At 50.7% G+C, this 23,193-nt stretch overlaps 7 protein-coding genes across 7 annotated transcripts; 3 read left to right on the forward strand and 4 right to left on the reverse strand.

Annotated features, from left to right (window-relative positions):
• Positions 1–617: 617 nt before the first annotated feature.
• Positions 618–2,493, reverse strand: AAFC00_002653 (uncharacterized protein; the record flags this gene model as incomplete). The annotated part of the gene is made up of 3 exons (XM_069341999.1): positions 618–2,178; positions 2,328–2,404; positions 2,476–2,493. 3 exons carry the CDS (start codon positions 2,491–2,493, stop codon positions 618–620), a joined length of 1,656 nt encoding a protein of 551 aa, XP_069198504.1.
• Positions 2,494–3,863: 1,370 nt separating this feature from the next.
• Positions 3,864–5,685, reverse strand: AAFC00_002654 (uncharacterized protein; the record flags this gene model as incomplete). Its single annotated transcript, XM_069342000.1, has 4 exons — positions 3,864–3,971; positions 4,023–4,210; positions 4,265–5,381; positions 5,626–5,685. The coding sequence occupies 4 exons, from the start codon at positions 5,683–5,685 to the stop codon at positions 3,864–3,866; spliced, it is 1,473 nt and encodes a 490-aa protein (XP_069198505.1).
• Positions 5,686–11,671: 5,986 nt separating this feature from the next.
• AAFC00_002655 (uncharacterized protein) lies at positions 11,672–12,663 on the reverse strand (the record flags this gene model as incomplete). The annotated part of the gene is made up of 3 exons (XM_069342001.1): positions 11,672–12,196; positions 12,274–12,539; positions 12,633–12,663. The coding sequence occupies 3 exons, from the start codon at positions 12,661–12,663 to the stop codon at positions 11,672–11,674; spliced, it is 822 nt and encodes a 273-aa protein (XP_069198506.1).
• Positions 12,664–13,338: 675 nt separating this feature from the next.
• AAFC00_002656 (uncharacterized protein) lies at positions 13,339–15,325 on the forward strand (the record flags this gene model as incomplete). Its single annotated transcript, XM_069342002.1, has 3 exons — positions 13,339–13,480; positions 13,534–13,804; positions 13,855–15,325. The coding sequence occupies 3 exons, from the start codon at positions 13,339–13,341 to the stop codon at positions 15,323–15,325; spliced, it is 1,884 nt and encodes a 627-aa protein (XP_069198507.1).
• A 1,193-nt stretch (positions 15,326–16,518) lies between these two features.
• On the forward strand, positions 16,519–17,532 carry AAFC00_002657 (uncharacterized protein; the record flags this gene model as incomplete). The annotated part of the gene is made up of 2 exons (XM_069342003.1): positions 16,519–16,603; positions 16,682–17,532. 2 exons carry the CDS (start codon positions 16,519–16,521, stop codon positions 17,530–17,532), a joined length of 936 nt encoding a protein of 311 aa, XP_069198508.1.
• A 553-nt stretch (positions 17,533–18,085) lies between these two features.
• Positions 18,086–19,515, forward strand: AAFC00_002658 (uncharacterized protein; the record flags this gene model as incomplete). Its single annotated transcript, XM_069342004.1, has 6 exons — positions 18,086–18,401; positions 18,461–18,494; positions 18,552–18,759; positions 18,819–19,130; positions 19,183–19,254; positions 19,315–19,515. 6 exons carry the CDS (start codon positions 18,086–18,088, stop codon positions 19,513–19,515), a joined length of 1,143 nt encoding a protein of 380 aa, XP_069198509.1.
• A 227-nt stretch (positions 19,516–19,742) lies between these two features.
• On the reverse strand, positions 19,743–20,309 carry AAFC00_002659 (uncharacterized protein; the record flags this gene model as incomplete). Its single annotated transcript, XM_069342005.1, has 2 exons — positions 19,743–20,063; positions 20,142–20,309. The coding sequence occupies 2 exons, from the start codon at positions 20,307–20,309 to the stop codon at positions 19,743–19,745; spliced, it is 489 nt and encodes a 162-aa protein (XP_069198510.1).
• Between the last annotated feature and the right edge of the window lie 2,884 nt (positions 20,310–23,193).

A 23,193-nucleotide genomic window follows, 5' to 3' on the forward strand; every position in this document is an offset into this window, starting at 1 on the left:
ATAGTGCTATAGAGACCATGGGATCGTCGGCATTTCTTCAAGGGTCGAAAAAATGGCACTCAAGCATCAAAGTACCATATCTGTTGCAATTTCTAAAGTCTGTTCTTACTTCTAATTCACACGACTCTAGCGATGCATTTGCTCGCTATCTTCGCCGTCAGATTGACTCGTCCCATATCGTCCGAGTGAACAAATTACTTCGCATTGATCCATCTCAACGGCTTTCGTGTTCACAAAGGCTCCTTTTCCTTCATAACTGCGTGGTAAAAATCTCATGTCTTCCGGTCGTGACTAATTTTCAATCTGTCCTTCTACCCCTTGCCAATCCAAGCGGCAGGCGTAGCTGTATAGTAGCCACTCACCATATCCTAGCATACCAACACCGATCATACCCAATCTTGACCGAACCCATTTCCCAAATGTCTCTAGAGTTGCAAGTCTGTGCATCAGCTTCTCACAGCTCAGAAAGTACGAGTAGTAATAAAACATAATAAACTGAAAATAAGGAGAAATCCCTCGTAAAGCTGCTGGGGAGGACGTCCCGCTCAGGTCAAGTACGCAAATTACGGCGATAGTTGCATGCGCACAGGGAGCGAGCCCATGACGTCGTCAGGATCCTACTCCGACGGTCTGATGACAACATCGCGACACAGCACCACTACGCGCTTGAACAGACGTCTCCATTCGAGAGGATCACCCTTTGCCTTTGTGAATCGCACTTCCACGAGCCCCTCGTCACTGATCTTGTCAACAAACGCATTGCCGCTGAGGCCCTGCTTGCGACCATCGAGGAGCTGGATGCGGATGGTGGCGCTTCTGCTTTTGTCTTCGCCGGGCGCGGCAGGCGAGATGGGTATGTTGAGGGTGTGCAGAGCGCTGCGCAGCACGCCTGTGACTTGAGCCATTGGCTGTGCGGAGTAGAATCTTGCCAGAGAGTTTTGTGGTAAAATGTCTTTGAAGTCCCGAGCTTGCTGCGTGAGGCTGATGGGCACGGCGTGTGATTGACTGAATTGCGTCATGTGCGGTTCTTGTGACAGAAGCGAGCAGACCTGGTCGTGAGTGATGACGGCTCGGTTGCGGTCGCCAGCTGTTGTGGGCTGTGAAGCGTTGAAGTTGGTCATTCCTGCGAGACGAGGTGGCGCCTCCCAGACGAAAGGCTGGTTGAGGATGGGTGTCTCGGGTTGAGTCGAGGCAAAAGCTGCTGTCCAGGCCGGAGGGGGCTGCTGAGGTTGCGAGTGGACGTCTGGCTTATTCGCCTGCTGAGAGTCGACATTTGGTGCGTCGAAATCAATATGGAGACGCTCGATCATGTTCGTCGCAAGCGTCACAGAGTCGGCAGCCTTGCCATCCTTGTTCATATAAGTGTTCTTGCGGGTGAACCAGGAGTGGATACGGATATCGTCCAGGGTAAAACGATGTTCGGAATCGACTCTGAGCATGCCCCTCAGCAAGCTGATGGCATCTAGTGGTATACGGGTCCAGAGCTCATCGTCCGGTTTGCCTGCGGTCGCACAGAAGTTATAGAACTCGTCGCTCTGGTTGACATCTGGCAAGTCCCATGGTGTATTACCCACGAGCAACACAAAAAGCACAATTGCACAACTCCAGATGTCTGCATCGTCAGCCTTGTAGCCGAACTTGTCCTCGCCGTGCCTACGCTTCTTGTTCTCTTCGCCAACTCGTACTATCTCTGGCGCGATGTATGGTGGGCTACCGCACACCATCCCATGCATTTTGCGCTCTCCCGTCTGTGGGTTCAAGAACTGTGTGGCGAGTCCAAAGTCGGCCAATTTCAAATCTCCGCGGTCAGACAACAGCATGTTCTCTGGCTTTATGTCACGATGTGCGATGCCTTTGCCGTGGCACCACGTCACAGCGCTGATCAACTGCTTGAAGTAAAAATGTGCAATCTCCTCTCCTACACCTTCGTCGGCTTCGATTTTGTCGAACAAATCGCCTCCGCCGGCAAGCTCCATCGCAATCCATACCCAAGATGCATCGGACCCACTACCTAGGTTTCTGATGACATTTGGATGGCCACTTGCCCGGCCATGGAGAGCAACTTCCAGCTCCACTTGCCTTGGCTTGAGTCGGCCGACACGGAAGGCATGTTCCTTGTTGATGAATTTGACGGCTATGATTGGTTTTGAAGCGCTGAGGGGAACCGCTTTGCGGATGCTGTAAGATGTCAGATGGTTAGCATAGTGTGACTTGCCCTTTTTAGCTGTGAGAGGACGCGGTCTCAACAATCGGCCCAAGGCTGGAGGTAGCGGCTAATGATCTTATAATCGAGCTGGGAAGACCATGTGCAGAAGGAGGGTACGAACGAGGCATATGCGCCACTGCCGATGGTCTTTGATACAAGACGGAAAGGCAGATCCTTTGGCAAGGGAGCCACTTGGGACTTTGATTACTCATAAATCATGTTAGCAATTATTGCACGTCAAGCTTCATGGTAGGTGCTTTTTCACATACACCAGGTGGAGCACCCATTATCGTCGTGCGACAAGCTGCATATACAGTGTCGACGATGCTAGTAGTATAGCTGCTGATCGAGACGAGGTCGAGGGCTTGAGAAAGAAGGTGATCAATAAATTCAGACACAAAATCGTCGCTACGAATGATGACCTGTCACTCAAAGACGAGTTTCTCAAGCTCCATCAAGGTGGAGGGCAAACGCACAAACATCGACCCAGCTTATCCAGTCATGGATCACGCGTTCCTGGCGTGTTTACGCGATTGACGTGTTGCCAATTTACAGTGGCTTCCACAGTTCTTCTTCCGCTTGCTTCTAGCGCCTACCCGCACAAGAGACTTCACAGATGTACAGTACAGTATTATCATATCTTATCAGTCCATCGACTTTGCGGGCACGGTGATGATCACAGGCCATGTGACCTTTGCACTTAGTTCGTATAAATCTCGGAGCGAGGCCCGTATCCTAGGATTGGATAAAAGCGGCTCGTCTACCACCACCTTCCAGTTGCTACACTTCTTCCGAGACGCGCTAACGCTAAGCCCGAAAAGGTACGAGGTGTCCTCATCCTGGGCTTCTTTTTTCGCCGACGGCGCGCGGCCAATTCATGCAAGGTACCAAAATCGGCAATTCGTAACATTATGGATATGCATTCAGTACAGTACAAGATGAGAACTATTGTGCCATCTTGACGTGCTCAAGCTAGCTAAGTGTGTGCGCGGTCATGTGGTCATAACCCATCTTCAAATCTCCTAATGCATACCCTGCTGGGGCCGCCAATCGTGCTTCCGCAGACCCGTGATATGCTGGACCTTCACCGGACAAAGACTCAGTGATGTCGATTCCAGAATGTGGCGGATGGTGTACTTAGGAATACATGCCACCGCTCGCCGATGACCGTCCGAGGATAATGTGGAAGAAAAGATGTATGAAAAGTGAAAAGTGATAAGAAAAAAAAGGAAATGGTAGTGAGGATGTGGACATGATTATCCAGGGTCCAGAGTCGCTCCTATTATGGTGTGGTCGAATACAAAACGCCGCGCTATATGCATTTATCAGGAGGCCTTTGACATCAGACGGTCCTGGAATCGAGTACACATGCTGCAGCCTGCACTTTCGTCGAGTGCAACATGTGCGAATTGCTAATCTGACAGGATGAAACTTTCGAAATTCGTGTCCCATTTCCCCAAGTCCGACGCGGATTGTCCATCAATCGTTATGTCGGGCTTCGCTTTGGGGCGGGTCATGTGCCGCTGGCTTCCGGAAATTTGATGTAACATCCGTATCTGCCTGTCCCGCGGTCCAGGCCGCAAAGGCCGGTGTTGGTTTGGGTTGGAGCAAAGGTAAGTATTTATAAAGGTTTTACGAATACTTTGTGGACCGCTCCCTATGAGATTGAGGAAGTGGCAAAGGCGGTACTAAGAATACTCTCGTAGTTGCGGTTCTCAATCACTTTGGCATACTTTGGATCGCGGCAGAATTTGGGCACAGAGTCCTGGTACTTGTTAGTCGAGCTAATCAGTCAAGGGAGAGCAGATAGACTTACGCTTGCCATGAGCTTGAAGACGCTGGTTTGAGCCTGATCGAAAAGCACAGCGACCTCGTCAAGGCTCGTAATCATCTCTGCGTCTTCGCCAACAGCACGGGTCATGCGACCAGCCAAAGCATTGCGAAGGTTGTGGTCGATGTTTAACTCGCAAGGGGAGCCTGGCGCAAGGAAAGCGTTATATAGACCTATTGCAGTTAGCAAATGTGTGTGACGATGATTGTCCAATTTTTGCAACTCACTGTATGCCGAGGCGAGAGTTTCACGGATGAGATCCAGACGCGGTGCAGGGACCGCACGTTTGGCAACTCCATAGTCTAGTAGGAAGCCTCTAACTTCCAAGAAAAACGTCAAGTTCTCCTCGCAATGTGTCTCCTGTAGGAACTCTCTGAAAAGCAGTCGAAGAGCGGGATCGTGGATGATTGCTGACATCCTGCTAGTGTTAGAATCGCGGGCGATACCTGGCGGTAGCTTGGCGGCGTTGGTTGCTTCGCCATTTACAGATCCGTTAGAACTCCTGACCCAGCCAGCTATCTTCATGCCCTTATCCGTGACGCCATATTGAGCGTTCTTGGTAGGCTGAAATCGTTGTAGAGCGTTGCGGTCTTCGCTGACAGGAACGATGAAGCCATGCACCAAGAATTGTTGTGCAAGCTCGAAGGCTTCTTTTCGGTTGACAACCATGCAACAGTCCATCAGCCAATCGACGGCCGACTTGCCAGTGAAGATGTAGGGAGTGTCCTTCTCGATCACCTTCCTAGCTCGAATCATACGAACTCCAATCAAACCAGTCGCATACTCATGCACCGAATCGGAGTCAGCTGTGGATGTGCTCTTGAGGTTGGGTCCTGCTTCGCCAACAAATCTGCGGAAGATGACCTCGATGGTACCCCGATCGAAGTTGGGGTTGTCGGTGTCAGCCTCGCGCTCCAGGATGACGAGCTGCATCATGTTCCTTGGCGAGTCGAGCAGTTCGTTGACGTGGCGCTGGTGAATACCGTTTCGCTGACAGAAACGAGTCAACACCCGCATGCCCTTTGGTGTAAGTTGCCAGACGGAACTTCTAGAACCAAAATCTTGCTTTCCATCCAAAGACTCGACAAATCTTGCCTCCACGAATCGATTGCAAACGGTGCGGGCCATTTCTTTCGCCATTGAAAAGGTGGTTGTCGTTGTTGTGGTCACGATGCGGGAGGGGTCTTTCGGGTCAGGCATGCGATTGGATTGTGAGAATTTGAGAGAGCCAAGGTTCGTCAGAGCTTCTTCCGTAGTGAAAGTGTGCTCGACTTTTGTGAAACGGACACGGTGCGGTGTGAGGGGAAGGGAGACCATGAGCGTGGAAAAGAGATCCTTGAGATCCTGTACACAGAGTGTCAGCAACGTTATTGCAATTCACCTTTACACTAGCCACGAGTGTGCATGAATCGTGTGAAAGAATCGATAGCCGCCGAGTCCTCAATTACCACCATGGTGTTGAAGGCCGCTGGCAGGAACGACGGATCAGGTCGACACCTCTTGTGTTGCCGATATGCAGCGATTTTTGGCAGTAAACTTCGAGCAAAATCCAACCCAGAGGCAGAACAAGATGTACAACGAGACTTACCCTTGTGAATGGCCGATCATCGTCAGTTTGGCGTAATAATCTCGAAGAAGTCTGATGCATCGTGGGATTGTGGACGGTTGCGTCTTTCTTTCGGGACCGGGAAGGCAGATGGCCTGCAGTTATCGCGATGTAGCCTCTTGGTGTCGCAAGAGGGTTAATATATGCTGGAAGTGTCTCTATAGGTTGGAAGACGTCAAATTGAGCCGACGCCTACAATGGCGACTGATTCCGGGGAAGGACAATTGGACGGAGGAGGGGCCGCACAGAGGTCAGGAAGCAAGAGCAAATATATAGTAGTAGTCAAAGGGATGACGAGCGTCAAGAATGGACATGCAAGACGCTTAGAAGGGTCTCGTGCAGTCTTGGGATAACACTGTCGCACTGTAGACAAGTTCTTCGTGAGACTGCGACCGCCAAGCAAGAGAGATGATGCTCTGGAAAGTGGTGCAAGAGTGGAAAAGAAATGGATGATTTGCTAGAAATGCCCGGTGGGTGATGTATCGAATAGAAAGGGCGGCTGCGCACAGAAGTCGGCTGAAATATTCGTTCGTCGTTGCAGATTTTAAGGGTAAGGGCAGCCGCTACCAGGTTGGGGCGAATGCGAGATAGTGTGTAGGTTGGAGGGCACGCAGCGGTAACGTCAGTCGCATATGCTTCGTTACAATGGGAGAGAGAATGATTGCCAATAGAACGGCAAAACACCTGAGAGATGGGGAGAAGAGGAGGGAGAACAGCTGAGCGGGGAGGAAGAGAGAGAGAGAGAGGGTCGAACAGAGTGGACTGGACGAGAGGATTACGCGGGCACGGAAGAAGAAGGGTTAATAGTAGTAAGTAGGAGTATGTAAAGTCAGATGAGGCATCTGTACGAGTAGAGCGAGCCTCTACCATCTGCGAAACAGGAGAGTGGAGCCGCTAAGTCGAGTTTTGACCAGCGTCCACGCTATGACCTAGCCCGCATCAAAACCTCGTGGGAACCGACAGGGGGGGTGTGCCATGGTGGCTTGCTCGAGCTTGCCTGGCTGCCACGCGCTTGTGGCTGCATGCACTTTAATCTATGACTATTATCTCACGCTTGGCCTTCACTTATGTCCGAGCCCGTAATGATGACTTAGGTGCAGCTGGCAGTCTTGCCTGAGTCAGTTTCTCACTTGGGTGTTTTCGCTCGTCTCGCTGCGTGCATCTGCCCTCGTCTCGCGAATTGCAGCTGCGCACTTTGTGCCATGCTGCTGCTGCTTTGAAGATTGGGAACCCCGTGTCTGGGCCTCACTCGGTCTTCCTCGTGCTGCTCCACATACAGCAGGGCCTCTCCTTCGGCATTTCCTCTGCATTACTCTTAGTCGTCGCTATAGAATCCCTTCTCCGTGTGGCTCGCGTGAAGTAAGCATACTCCTCGCACGTGTCGCATGCGAGTCGCACGCGGCAGATCATGTCACGGACTTACCGAATCTGGCCTGCGACTAACACACGCCGCCCACCGCACAGCTCGGGTTTGCGATCTTGCAACGAAGGCTCACAGACTTCACGTTTCTGCTCCTCGGCTGAGCTTTTGTATTTTCCGACCCTCTTGACGCCTGTGCAAATGGCTCATGGCCAGAGCTCCTATACTGCATATTGTCCTCGAAGCTCAGTGCTGGAGCTGCGCTGTCGTTTCCACTGTAGAAGCATGGCACCGTACAGTACATCAGATGCAGGCGTCTGTACACAGTAATTTCATCCACATGACCGCCGCTCAATATCGGGACGATCTCTGATCCCAGCGGGCATAAGCCAACAGGTGCCAGAGACTTCGTTAAGCCCGCTTTTTCGGGTGGTCGCCAATCAGCAAGCTACTATAAAGCACGGTATATACTCTATAGAGCGACCTAATATTGTTCTTTTTGTCTTGCATCACTTTATACATGTCCCTTTCGCCGCCCTTTACAAGAGAGGTTCCAACCACAGATGTGTCTACCTCGGACGGCTTTATGCCATACGGCTCTAGCGGGAATCTCGATTTGATTTTCCCATGATATACAGTATATGCTAGACTCGTTGTGGCGGGCACCGAAGCAGCCTTATCGCGTCAGGCAAGCAGCCCTCCACACCGCCTCGACGATCGTACATAGGGTCGTTGACGGGCATGGGTCTCGTTGCTTGACGCCATTTGTCGATATGCCGAGGCTTCAGGTATAAGTTGGTCAAAGCCTCGTTTGCTCACACGATAAATTCACATCATTGACGTGTCCGTAGAAGTGTAGCATCATCTTGGTAGATAATCCACATGACAAACGGAATCCAGCCCGCCCGTTGGCTGCTTTTACCCCCTCGAAGCTTTGCGGCTAGTGTACGTTGGAAGACGCATTCTATCCGCCTACCCAATAATTCAGTTGTAACGGATAGCGAGTACAGCGTCGATTGCAAAAATCCCACGCCCGACGATGCACTGTATTTGCTTTTGGCCCAGCAGGGCGTTTCTGATCTTCTTAAAGTTTGGAGAAACGATCCATACAGCCGGGTCAATCTGACGAAGGCTTCCCTTTTGAGAGGCGAACACGATGGCGGACGATACAACTCTACATTGCAGACACTAGGGCGGGCAGGATATTGTTGCATGTGATGTTTGTCCCAACAGTCACAAGAGTCACAAGAGTCAAGTTCTCCTACAGTGGTCAGTTCTCGTGAATTGGGGTAGGAATCGCCTAATTGCAATGGGGCTTGGTAATCGCTCGCAATTTGTTTGCGACGCCGTCCATTGTCAATCACTCCTGTGCGCCGCGTATCGTCTGCTTCTGGTGATAAAGCGTAGCTTCGAAGACACCCATGTGCCACGCCCGATTGGCTCTTCGTCTATCGTCCACAATACAGTGTTGAGGAGGGATGCATCATAGTTTCCGAGATTGACAGCGGAGATCTGCATTGCAACTCGGCTCTGAAATATGGATCTGCTCTCCACCTTGATAACACAAATCGTGAAACGAGTCCGGAGGTCTTCGGCAATAGAGCCCTTTTCTCGAAGACAAGCTGCTGACCTTTTTCACGTCACTGACACGTGGGCATGACTACGCGCTTTACCATCTTCGTCGACACTACTGCTGTTGCTTGCCTCTATCTTGATTCATTGTATGGGATCTTCATCTTCGCCTTACGTTCGCGTCAATAATGGGTGTTCGTCGCATCGCCCAGCTGTGTTCCGCGAGTCGCTAGCATAAAGCCTAGGACACGCCAGCCAAGGCAGGGACCAAGTGATACTGCAGACCTTCGGTGCGCGCGCGTGCGGTGCCGTGCAGCCTTACCAAAACTGCGGGCGGAGAGGAAAGCTCTAGATCGTCCATGGCCTGTGATATCACACCACTGTCTGACGTCTAAGTAATAAGACTGGACTCAGATATAGGGGAGGGGTGCTTGCAGTTGCCACCACAACCGCCTAGCCATTTTTTACGAAGAGGGGCACTCCGTGAGTGTGTGTGTGTGTGTGTGTGTTCTTTCTGGGAGCTGGATCGATGGGCATCCACCAGCTCTTTTTCAAGGGGCGAGAGAATCCTTGAATTCCGGTCGTACGGATATGCTTAGGTAGCCGTCGGACCGGCTCTTCGCAGTAGTGTGGGCTTCCGCACCATTAGGCAAGCATCATGGCTGGCGGTATCGCATACTTGATCCACTTTCGAAATCCACCGCATCTTGACCATGTGCTTACTCTCGGCTAAAACCACGTGGCATGCAGGGCATGCTCATGACGGACAACGTGTCCGACCGGATAGCCGGCATGGGTCCTGCTTAGTGTCTCTCGCCCTCGTTGACCAATCAAGTAATGTGTGGACTGCGGCTATGTAGCAGTGATCATGGAACAGACGTTTGAGTAATGTAATTCACATGGCCTCGGAGAAGCAAGTTTCTGCTGCACGCTACTGCACTGTTATGCAAGGCTGCTGCATCTGCACGAACGCACACTCAATATTGCGAACATGATAACGTGCCAGCAAAGGGAAAAGCTCAGTACTGTACTTGTACCTTACATAGGGCTAAGACTATTCCTGGTCCGCCATGCACAATCCTGAAACGGGGGGGCTTGGCTTTGCGCTGCAAACTTGACACTACTGTGAGGTGGCCTTGGACCTCGCTCGCCCTTCTTCTGCCACAAGCTGTTGGCATGACCAGGTTTGAGACAAATCGCATGGCATGTTTGTTCGATCCATGTGGGTAAACCTATCTAAAAACTCATCTCAAATCAGACATGTCTCTGGAAAATCAAGTCTGCGCTGAGGATAAAGTGTGGTGTCAGAAAAAAACAAGTGGAATGTGTCAGGGACTACGATCGATTGAAGCCTTATATCGTCTTAGGTTTGCATAGAGTGCCATTAGACATGTGGTGGCATTTTTATACAAATGCCTATCCACATCAGGCAATCAATGCGAAACCTTTCAGCGGCCTTCTCGCATCTTTCTAGAAGCAATTGAAGCGATTACCTCCACATACCTTAATGAGAAACGAGTGACGCCTCATCCGACACCTTCACGTCCCCTCGCGTGGCTAAAAATACGGACCACCTGAGGTAATGGAAAAAGCTTCCACGTTCCACACACGTAAGTTGATCGAAGCTGAACACAAAGAAGGGTCCTGTCTCGTCGACACCGCCTCAATATGTTTCTCGCCCTTCTGCGATCGGGACTGATTCAAGAGTGACCGAGCTTCTCCTCCCAATTGTCCATGCATCTCTCTGTCTCGCGCTCACCATCTACCGTATCGCAACAAGGATACAGTGGTGATTTGCAGCTAGCCTTCTGCACCTGCTGAAAATCCGTGAACATTCCATCTATCTTCTGGCGTCCAGCTGATGCACTCCATCTACGGTACGCAGTGGCCATTTTCAATAAAGCGCCATCACGGACACTACCCATTACATGTGAATCTCGGGAAAGGGAACGTGGTTCTCTTGCAAGCAAAGGCACAAGGAACCACTGATGTCCCGAGAGCCGCCGACATCAGTGCCGTACGCTAGCAAGGCCAAGTTCATGATGAGAACAGAGAAAAAAAAACCCCCAATGTTTCTTCTTCGAAAGGCCAAGGCTTTCCGCCGTGACCATTTCCCAGCCGTCCCAACAACCTTGAGGAGAACAGTGTTTGATCAGCCTACCCGACGGAGCTTCACCGCCGTCGGGTTTTCGCCGGAACAGGCGTCTCCGCACCGTGGTAGCCCAGTCCCGGAGGTTTGATGACCATCAAGGTTGGATTGGACTATCAGACAAGTCTCGCATTGACGGACTTTGGTGCAGGCGGTGTCGCGCAATGGATCTTTTTGATTGTTTGGTCGTATGAGTGAGGGGTTGATGGGCAGAGTGGACATGTAAGGTTCGAGGGACGCGGCATTTTGAGCACATAGCCTTTTTTTTGCCTTTATAGCATACTGTACAGTACAATCTAAAGCGGTGAAAAATGGTGTACGTTACTCCGGGAGAGGGCCTGTCAGCCTGCGACAGAGCAAAATGACCTGATGAGCGTGGGCATTTGGAGACCAGTGTAGAGTAAGTCAAATGTACCACTGTCCGTGGTAGCAAACATTTAACATGGAAAAATGCCTTTTAGCTCGTATCAGTGGCTGCTCGCATAAATTTTCAAGGATGTAATGGCGCCTGTGCTTGAACCTTCTCTCACGACACTGGTGTGATGCTCAGAATTCGTTTTGCTGGACATGATAGGATCTACCTGTCCATGGACAAGGATTTGATATCATTCGAACCACAGCGTCTGAGGTTTTACGCACGAGCACTTGCTCGCAAATGCGAAGGATGACAAACACATCTAAGACTGTGCCACTTGATCTTTTACAATACAGTACAGTATCTGATATCAATGCGACATGGCGAGCGACTAGGCGCACGCACTGCTGCACACCCCCAGCTCCAGGATGTCATGAGGCTCAAGGTTGATAATAGATCAGAGTAAGAAAATGTATGAGAAAGTGGCGATGCTCGGCCTTCTCCAGGCTGCGATGCGATTTGAAGACAGGAAGGCTACACGGTTTAGGAAACAAAACAGAAAAGGTACGCATGAGAAGTCATGGCCGGAGCGTCAACCAAGGACAGCAGCCAAGATGACGACTGTAAGAACAATGGCCAGAATTAGAAGTAGGCAGCAGGCCTTGTTCCTTGCATTTCGCTGATGGCGGCTCGCGGTGCGCAGGTTCTGGTCAGCACCTCTTGTATCGTCTCTTGTGTTGACGACGTTGTCCGAGATGATGTCGAGTGATTGACCCTGTTCGTGCACCATATGTGCGACATCTCGAAATAATTCATTAAGCTCACCGACAGATTGCTCGATGTTCCGGATCTCGGACTCGCGCTCAACGATCAAAGACTCTTGAAAATCAACCTCGGACTGGTCTGCAAGGCGCAATTGTTCCTGCTCCTGTTGTTGCAGCTGTTGATCTCCTCCTTGTGGGCCGGAGAACCCTTGACCGCCCTCCTCCAGAGCAGTCCGTGCAGCAGTGGCCGACGCCCGCTGTTTGTCGAGGGCTTGTCGTTGAAGCGTCTGAAATTCGGTCAAGGAGGCTTTAAATTCTTGGTTGAGTTTGCCTTGGGTGTATTTCTGCGAAGGCTGTGATGTGACAAACAGTCAGCAAGACGGCCCTGCAATTACTGCAATTCATCACTGTGTGTCACGGCAGCACTCACCCCAAGGTCATGCCATGCTTGGACCTTCTTCAAGCCTTCGCCGATGTCTTTGAAGCCATCCGACGTCTCCTCTAACAAGTCTTGTACTCGCTCTCGCACACGATCTGTCTCGCGCTTTGTCCCGAGTAATGCGACCTGGTTCGATAAGCGAGAGATGTTCGAAGTCAACGAGAAGAGTTTGTCGGAGAGATCTGTAGTAAACTCCTGAAACTCGGGATCGTCGGCGTATTGCGGGTCGTCCTCTCGCCTCCAGGTGGTGGGCTGGGCTGGGGAGTGGTCAGCAAGGCAAATGCATCCTTCCCACGCGAGCGGTCTGCCTGGTGTATGGTGTATGGTGTATGGTGTATGGTGTCACAAACCTTCAAGCGCATTGGAATCACTATAAGACATATCTGCAGTTGTGGCAAGTGGCAGGAATACAGAGCCGGTGGTGGTGTAGTGGGAGAGGGCAAAGTGTGCGTGACAAATGTGGAATGTACAGTAGAAGGGATGGGTACTCAGTAGAATGCGTAGAATTGGCAAGGATTATGTGCAAGACTAATGTCGCAATGAGATGGGCGACTGAACACGGTATAACACAGACGCCTATCAAGGTAACCTGGAGGGCAAGGTAGACAAGATAAGGTAAGGTCAGGCACAGGATAAAAGTACCTGCACTGCCCTGTACAGTCGGTAAGGCACAACTCGATAAGGTACTTGTAGATGCGGAGTTACTGTGTGATGGCCATGACGACGTCAATCCATGGCAACCAGTGTTTGCTCCTGTTTGCATTGTGGATTTACCTCTCAAAACAACATACACGTCTGTGGAATATTGTACACGCGCGCGCAAAGTGAGAAAGTCACTTGGACGAGGACTATACATCCAAGACTTGTACACGGAGGCGTCGAGCTGGGATAGTCATGTTGAAGGGCTCTGTTTGAATGACGTAGCGACTCGAGCGCATTCTTCATCGACGGAAAAACTTTCGATAATTACTTTACACAAGGAAAGAGCTGAGCTGGTCAAGAGAGAAGGAGCTTTGCTACGAGGCCGAAGCAATATCACTTCATTCCACATACACAATGGGAGCGACGACACCCATGTCCGCAGCGCGGCCTTATCGGGACTTCCTCACTCCTGCTCTGCATCGAAGCTTCACAAATGCTGCTCTGGTCGGCTTATTTTTGTGCTGGATTGAGGCTGCCCTCATGGCCGAACTTAGCTGTGAGTCAGAGCAATACATACCTCCTTCAAGCTGACGCTGACCTTCCGGCAAGTCTTCTGGTCCTGGTTTCCACTGGGAATGACTGGTATCCGCACTTTACTGCTCTTCGTGAGCCCGCTTAGTGTTTTCATTTTACGAGTCGCCCAACTCCACTTCGGCAAGAGGACCACCACTTACTCATTCGAGACATTCTGGCAATACGGTCTCAGCCGCAATGCTTTGCATACTTGCTTCTGGTATGCCGTCTCGGCATTCTTGTTTGGCGAGGTCTACATCTGGAGCACCGCACAAACAGCCAACCTTTCTTTGGTTGATCCTGGCAGGTATGTATATCGCAGATTCTGATACCATCAGGATGACTGATCCATGCTAGATCTTATGAGCGTCCTCGAGTGAATCAACGACCCGTACTGTTACGTAGTCTGTTTTTCATCCTTGCTCTCTTTCAGTCTGCGGTCCACCTATATCGCGATTATGACTTGGTACCGCTCGATACAAATGCAGACGTGACAGGAACGAAAGGCACTGTCAGGTCATGTCTACGACAACTGCAGCAGCTGACGCCGAAAGCCTTGCAAAGATCGCTGACCATTGTCATTGTAACGACTCTGACCGGACCATTCCTGTATCTCCTCAACTTCTTATGGATCCGCACATGTTCATGGAAAATTGCTATCAGCCTGGCCCGCCTGTCTTTTACTCTGTCCAAGCAACCAAGGCCTGCTGGACTCACAGATGTGACAACCTTGTTGGCTCGTTTTGCCTGGTCTGCTTTACTCCTTGTCGTCCTGTGGGAGATATCAAATCATGCCTTCACCATCTACACCGCTCAGGAGCCTCTCAGAAAGGGGTCGCCTCTGACTACTGACTCTAGAGATCCCAATGGTAGCTTGATTGCCGGCCTGAAAGCCAAGAAGGAAATACCCAAAACAGTCGCATTTTGGGAGCTAAGCACCATCGTTGCCAAATTTCCCGAGAGAAGGGAAACTCTGTACGCTGATCTAGATCGCGCCGGAGGCTCGACATGGTCTCAAATCTCCAATATCTGTCTTTCTGAGATACAATCCGTCAGCCAGCGTATCCAGGACTGCCAACGGCCTATGGAAGCACCCGTTGGAAACCCCGCGGAGCAACAAAACACGAAGTCATTGCCGAGAATTTCACAGCCAATTCACAACGACAACATCCTCAATGCACCAGCCCCTGCTACGTCCGGTATGGAGGTGGTCCAGAACGGTATAGGTGCGGTGGCCAAACATTATGGGTCTTCGGCCGGAGCCAGTCCTATCAACGCGACAACTAAATTATTAGGCTACAATGGCAACCATGTGCCTATCGGGGTGCCAAAGCAATTGCAACCGGCTCTGCAGAGTGCAAAAAAGAACGCCAAGGTCGGAGATCTTCGAAGCCTGTTCGGCAAGCTCTTCCGCCGTCCGTTCGGCAGGCAGGTCAATGCAGTTGTCTTCGGAGTCCCGTACAGCAACGCCAGCCGCATCGCAAACGCGATTCAGTCCATCTCCAACCTGGTGGTGTTCAGTCTAAAGGAGGACAGGCTGGGTCAAGTGCAGAAAGATATCGCCCTGGTTGTTCGCACACTTATGAAGATGATCGAGGATGTCCAGCAGCTATTGCAAACCCTGCCGCCGCATTGGACAGACGTTGGATTTGATGGCACGAGACAGTCACCAGATATCAGTGAGCTACTGTCCATTACACAGACAGGTCTAGAGAAAATCCTGCTCGTGTTTGGAGAATACTCGGACGAGCTAGGTCTCAGTAAGGGTGAAATCAGGAAGGCGAAGCAGCTCATCGGACGCCCTCGGGAGATGGAAATGAAGAAATGAAGACGAACGTCATTCATCTACCTCGCTCTAGACATCCGTGAATGTGTATGATGAATAAATAAATAAATAAAAAGCCTTTGACTTATAGACACATACCCATAACCATGACACACTCTCATTGTACTCAGATCTTCCTCAGCATATGACACGTACGATTGAACTCCCTCCATAGGTGCGTCTTGCACAACAAAACTTCTAGTAGATGTTTATTATGTCATGCCCGTGCCTTTCCTTCATATAGCGAACCCGGTTGAGTTATCTGACCTATGAAGTTCTTTCAAGGTCGATTGAAGGCCAAAAATTGCATCGTGAATACACCATGGCAAGCATGACAGAAGCAAAAGATAATGAACAGAGTGGGATTCGAACCCACGCCATTTCTGACTAGCGTATGTAAGTCTTCGTAAGAAGACCACCTTAAGCTAGCGCCTTAGACCGCTCGGCCATCTGTCCGATGAAGGAGCAGGAGTTGTTACACGTATATATTGTTCAGTCACAACTGCTAAATTTTTCGTAAGAACAATACTGCGTAAACCGGGTGAGCATCGAGGACACAAGGACAGAGAACCAGAGTTCCTCTACAAAGGATCGAGACCTGCCTGGCCTCCTGCAAGGATCTAAACTTTTTGAAATGTCTTCTAACATATCTGCTCAGGCAGTAAAATGGTCGTTTGGCGAAAACCCACATCGTCACCAGGAACTAAGCATCGAGGCAAATATCTCGCACTACCGCAACCTCGGCGAATCTAGAGCTACCTGACCGAGTCGAGCTGACTCTGGCTTACTGGACTAATGTATCTTATAAAAGGGACTCTAATCCATCGTCTTCGACATCATGTTTGGCGGGAGTTAGTGAAGCAGTCCTCGAGGTCATGTTTCGTCGGAGATAGTGAAGCTTTGCATTTGGAGCGAATGGAGCGAACGAACGCGAAGCCAACGGAGCAATCAGCGAAACTCAATATGGCGTCGTTGTACTGTATGTTCTGCCAAGCAGGTCTACTAGACAGCTATATAATACATCTATTCCCAAGGATTGTTACTGGACCTACCAGAGTCAGTGACAGATATACAAGGTGTCGGATTTCCCCTCCTACCCCACGAAGCTTACTTGTATTAATTCCTCACAAGGAAAGGGGGTCAGACAGTTCATATCCTTTCCTCGCACGTCTAAAGACATAACTATATTCTTAAATATGTTTGGTCTTTTTGGTGGCGAAACCTTCAAGCCAGAGCAGGACATACCAGCTCTGGCTGGCAAGGTCATACTTGTCACTGGTGGTAAGCAAGACACGACGATAAGACAGCAGCATGCACGGAACACATGTGTCTGAAGGCGACGGCTAACATTCTGTCAAGGTAACACTGGTCTGGGCTATGAATCAGTACTCCAACTCGCCAAGCACGAGCCAAAGGAGATCTATCTCGCAGCGCGTACAGAGTCAAAGGCGCTGAAAGCGATAGAGGAGATCAAGGCAGCCGTTCCCAACGCAGCCATAACCTTCCTGAAGCTTGACCTGACGGATTTCAAATCCGTTGAGAGCGCAGCCAAGGAGTTCACGTCCAAGAGCGACCGTCTAGACATCCTGCTGAACAATGCCGGAGTCATGGCCCTGCCGTACTCCAAGACGGCGCAGGGCTACGAGATCCAGTTCGGGACAAACCACATGGGTCACGCACTGCTGACCAAGCTGCTTCTCCCCACCTTGGTCAAGACGGCAGCCGAAGCGCCCGACTCGGACGTGAGAATCATCAACTTGAGCAGCGCAGGCCATCAGCTGGCCCCTTCGGGAGGCATTGTTTTCAACCAGGACGCGCTCGAGACGTATGGGACGTGGGCTCGTTACGGTGCCACCAAACTCGCCAACATCCTCCACGCTCGCGTTCTCAGCGCCAAGTATCCGCAAATCACTTGTGCCGCAGTCCACCCAGGCGTCATCCTCACTGATCTCTACGCCAGCAGCCAGCAGTCCAGTTTCATCGTGAGATGGGGTTTGAAAACCGTCGGCAGCTTGGCCATGCGTGATGTGCACTATGGTGCTTTAAACCAGTTGTGGGCAAGCACTGTATCAAAGGAAAAGGTCAGGCAGAGTATCTACTGGGTTCCTGTCGGCAGTGCAAGTGCAGGATCTGCATACGCGAGAGATGAGAAGCTCGCTCAGAAGCTCTGGGATTACACCGAAGAAGAGTTGAAGAAGCACGGCTACTGATGGCTGCATACTTTTTTAAGGCCCCATGATGTCTGCTCGTATTTGTCTTGAATCTAATGGTGCTCTTTTTCTGTTTATTCACTAGTCTTGGGACTGACAACCAGCTATTGCGCTTCTTATCGTCTACTAAACACAAGCTGTCCAAGGGACATCTCCAAGCTCACGCCGAACAAAGCGTCTTGATCTCCGGAACCTTGTAACTGACATGCATAAGGTATTCAAGCCGTACCCTTGTGCCCCACTGGTAGAAATTCGGTCGTCTTTCGGGAACATGGTATCGGGAAACTCTTGCTCCGCACCATGCCGTGAATTTGTAACCTAAGGTAGGGCGGAATACGCACCCCGCACCACGTCATGTTATCGATCTTGACGTTTTAAAGACCTACCGTACCTTACGCTACAGCAGCAACACATTTGCAGAAACAATCTTATGATAGACATTGTCTGTTCTGCATACTGACACTAAATCGATCGTGTCGAGACTCCGGTAATTAATCAAGGAAAGGAACCCGTAGAAAGACATCTGTCGTCTTTCGCATCCTACATACTCAAAATGATGAAAGCAGTTCACTATGAAGGGCCGTTCAAAGTGTCGGTCAGGGAGGTGGAAATGCCCAAGATCGAGCATCCCGACGACATAATCATCAAGGTCACCACGGCTGCCATTTGCGGCTCGGATCTACACATGTATCAGGGCCGTACGGCGGCTGAGCCCGGGCTGGTCTTTGGTCATGAGAATATGGGTATAGTCGAGGAGATTGGCCCGGGTATCACCCTGCTCAAGAAAGGAGACCGAGTTGTGATGCCTTTCAATGTCGCGGACGGAAGATGTAGGAACTGCGAAGAGGGGAAGACTGCGTTCTGCACTGGTGAGACTCTACGGCATTCACGTTGGCTGTGTTCACAATACTAAATGATGTGATTAAAGGTGTCAATCCTGGATTTGCTGGTGGCGCATATGGGTGAGATCGAGCATTATCCAATTGAAAGACTAGATCAGAACCATTGACACAAAGTAGATATGTTGCCATGGGCCCTTACCAGGGAGGCCAGGGCCAGTACCTTCGAGTCCCATTCGCAGACTTCAACGCTTTAAAGCTTCCTCCAGGAAGGGAGCATGAAGCCGACTTTGCCATGCTGGCTGATATCTTCCCTACAGGGTGGCACGGTTTAGAGCTCGCAGGTTTCCAGGCTGGTGAAAGCGTGGCTGTCTTCGGAGCTGGACCAGTGAGCAACCTGCATGATTCCAACAGGCATGTGAAGTGGTACTGATGATCATTTTTCAGGTCGGTCTGATGGCGGCTTACTCTGGCATCCTTCGCGGCGCCAGTAGAGTGTTTGTAGTCGATCAAGTCAAAGAGAGACTGGATGCAGCAAAGAAGATTGGCTGCATCCCCATCAACTTCAGGGATGGCGATCCTGTTGAAGCCATCATCAAGCAGAACGACGGTATGGTAGACCGTGCTGTCGATGCTGTAGGCTACCAGGCGGTGGACACGAGCGGCAAGCAGGAGCAGCCGAATGTCATCCTCGACCAATTGATCATGGTCACACGTCCCACAGGCGGCCTGGGTATACCAGGACTCTATGTGCCCTCGGTAGGTCATCTCAAAAGACAAGGGAGTCTCGGACGTCATTGACAAGTCGCAGGATCCTGGCGCGCCAGATTCGCAAAGCGCCAAAGGGCAAATTCTGATTTCATTCGGCAAGCTGTTCGAAAAGGTACGATACAACCAGACGAAACTCATGTTGTAGTCACCTCTAATTCCTCGCCTGCATCAGGGACTGCACCTCGGAACAGGCCAGTGCAACGTGAAGGCATACAATCGTTACCTGCGTGACCTCATCATATCCGGACGGGCTAAGCCGAGCTTCGTTGTATCCCACGAAGTTGGGCTTGAGGAAGCGGTCGAGGCATACGAAAAGTTCGACAAGAGAATCGACGGATATACCAAGGTTCTCTTGCACCCTAATGGCTGGTAAATGTACTCTTGGGTGGCTGGGTATGGCAGATGTGGTTCTCAGTCAGTTTTTAAGGCGCCTTTAATCCTCATGAAAAGGCAGTCCAGTATTCACTGTGGGAAACCACGGTGGAGAGCTGTAGAAGCTCCTGCCCTGTATGATCCTCGCAATGGCCGTGTTCGGTGCCTCCAGCCAATTCCAGACACGCGGAGAACTTCGTGATTCGTAGACGTCCTCACTATTGTGATCTACACCTCTTCATCCCCCTCCAGTACTCGCGCGCTTATTATCTTCACTTCCTCAACCGGTCTGTCTTCCTTGTCCGTCTTGATAAGACCCATACGTTGAACAATCCTCATGCCATTCTTGACGCGCCCGAAGATAGTGTGTTTGCCATCCAACCACGGGGTAGGCGCAAGAGTGATGAAGAACTGCGAGCCATTCGTATTCGGCCCTGCGTTGGCCATTGACAGGATTCCCGCGCCAGTGTGTCGCAGAGAGGGACTGATCTCGTCCTCGAACTTCTCGCCATAGATGCTTGCGCCGCCCCGACCGGTGCCTGTTGGGTCCTATATTGAGGAAATGTCAGACTATAGACGCGCGTGGACTTTCTCTTGCATACGGCAGAGACGGGGAGATTGACGTACTCCTCCTTGGATCATGAATGATGGGATGATGCGATGGAAGACGGTGCCGTTGTAGTAGTTCCTGCTGGCCAGCGTGGTGAAGTTTGCGCATGTCTTGGGTGCATGGTCTCCGTATAGCTCGACCACTATCGAGCCCATGCTTGTCTCTAGCAGTACGTTTTGTGACATCGTTCCTGGTTCGTTGGTTGGTTTGGCTTTGATTCGTGTAAGTTTTGTTCGTAGTGGTGGTGCGTTGCGTTCTAGATTTTGTTAGTTACTCCATGTAGGGTATAACTCCACGACTCGTAAATCGGCCTTGGCATGCTGTATAGAACTACCAGTGGGGGAACCCTGGCCAATATACCAGAAATGATGTTGCACTTACGGTATGGATGGCTTTTCCTTTGGGAAATAAATATAGTCGCCCATGTGTAACACACTTTTTCTTTTGATGTTCATGTCGTCTGTTATCTACTCAGTCCAATGAACGTTGAATTGGCTCATTGTTCATTGCATACTTCGTGACATAGGCCTAGACCGTCACAAGTACTGTTCTCCATGCACATTTCACAGCGTAGGACCTATACACAGTACCTTATCCTCTTCTGGGTCATTCTCTTGATCTGTAGCATAATGACAGCACGCACACTATCATCCATATAACGTGCAGTGTTTCGCTACACAGATCCCAATCATATTGACCACTAGTAGAGAGATATGTCCTCTATGCACACGCTACATAGGGTATCATACCCTTGGCGCCATAACCACCTACTGTACTTGTTTCCACCTGAGTCAGGATGCTATAGTTAATAGATGCATTATACAATAAAGTGATCACGCACGAACTATGCTGTAGGTGTTACGCTCTCCAAGACCTAACATCGATCTCGTCTGTGCACGACCGACATCTCTGGTTCGACAACTACTAGCCACCGGGCGGCTGTAATACTCCTTACACCAACCCTTGTACAACTGCCCAGTGCAGGAGAAAGTGAGCATCCTGGCAGAGGTGTCAAGGACGAGCGTACGCTGATGACACCCCGCCACGCTCCTCTGAACGATGTTTCTGCGCTACCTGAGCCTGTACAAGTACTGCACCATCATGGACCAGCGAGCTCGTATCGAGGGATTCTTGAGTCATGGAAGCCAAGCACATGCGATATGACATGCAGGATCGACGGCTCAGAGCAGAGCCAGAACGAATGTCTCACTTTTTGATGCCATGATGCCATGAGATATGATCAACACGCACAGATGGATCTGTAAGGATTGCGAGGAGAGCGTCAGCGGGTACAGCTCCACCAATGGCGCGCAACCTTTGTAATGGAGGAGTGTAGAGCTGTCACAAGAGCGGTGAGTGGGTAGTGCGGAGGGTTCCTGTTTCATGCTAAGAATCTTGCTCTTCAAGGGACATTGCCATGTGACAAGTCTACAGTAGCAGGAGCCTCCCCACCTCCCCACCCAGTTCTGGTCAATGACCATAGGGTGGAAGCGAGATTAATGAGCGTACTCATGATCGCTGATTTTATGATGTAGCTCAAGACTGGTGAACACATCGTGCTGGAACGTTGCATCAATGGTCTGGTAGGCCGGTCGTAAAACTTCCTCCGAGCCAACAGCACCAGACAACGTGGAGCATAGCACATCCAATCTTTAGCCGTTACACTTACTGAATATGAATATCATCAACACAGTTTGAACCAATTGCCGCCGACTCATGGGCGTTTTGCCGGCGTCGTAACAGCCACGTCTTCATCGAGAGAACGCTATGCGCTGAACGACATTCGCTGGCACGATTTACTGTCCAAAAAAACGCAACAAGCCCAGGCTTCCGAAGTGGACTCATGTTGGGCTTAGTGCGTAAAGCCTTGGCCTGGGAGACCCTTTCGCTGAATTGGGGGACTGTGGCGTCGTAGAGTACCAGTACGGTACGGAGTACATACTGTAGAAGTGGTAGAGAGTACTTTTACAAGTACCCTGGGTCACTTGCTCGATGCGTACAGGAACGCATTGGCTGTCATCGAAAGTGAAACGAACGACAATCTGGCCTAAACCCCCAGCCGTTCGCTTCCAGCACTACTGCGTGGCATTGCTCTTCAACGTTATTGGACACAGATGAATATGTGGCCAGTGTCTTTCGAGGGACAGTGTAGTCGATGTGGGAACTGCAATCTTGAGTTGCGCGTCCATTGTCCAACACCTTGATTGGGTGGATGGGTGGATCAACCAAGAAAATCATGTTTTGGCAAGCGCAACCGGTCTGAATGCTTTCGCGCACAGAATCGTCTCATGCGGTTCATATCCAAGGCGAATTCACCGGCTTCACCGAGCTGGAATAATGCTCTATATTCAAACAAGATTCAGAGCCTAGAACGATGGATGACGGCGTAAGGAGCAGGACTGTGAAGGAAGGAGAGATGTGCGGGCTTCATTGGTAAATGAAGATCCAACTCGGGCAGGCCGAGATCAGAGAATCAGAGAATCTGATACGCAGCGGTCCACGCCGCACGCCGCCCTGTCCCTGAACCCGCAATTGAACCCGCAAACTGTAGGTCGTGCAACGCCGGCATGTACTGTACTCGTAAGACGGCAAAATGCACAGGCGTGCATCCGAGGATCATTGCGTCTTATTTCGGCGTATCCTGCGGTAGTACTCGATGGTCTTGGGGCCCCCAGTGCCATGGTGACTGGCCCTCCCCAACAAAGATCACAGATGCGTGTGCACAACCGGCGTGTGTCAAGATGAAGAATGCCTTAGTGCCTTAAAGTGTCGATACGAGCTCAAAATGCTTGGCTGAGCTGGACATGAACTCAATTTGCCATGTGCGCGGGATACCTCGGTTCGATCTAAATAATAAGTAGAGAGTGACCACATTGTGTTACATGCTCAAAGTTTTCCTCGAGCAATCCATTACCGGTGACTTGCAGCAGCATTGATGCATGCTGTCACTGCCTGCGAGCTAGACCGCATGGTTGTGACACCGCATAAACTCAAAAAGTTTGTTAGTTATTGCTAAGGCGCGAGGTGGCTAAGGTATGTAGCTACGGAGTACACACCAATACCTGTACG

This window comes from Neodothiora populina (genome assembly GCF_041146345.1).
Source record: "Neodothiora populina strain CPC 39397 chromosome Unknown canker_contig_15, whole genome shotgun sequence".
Classification (NCBI taxonomy): domain Eukaryota; kingdom Fungi; phylum Ascomycota; class Dothideomycetes; order Dothideales; family Dothioraceae; genus Neodothiora; species Neodothiora populina.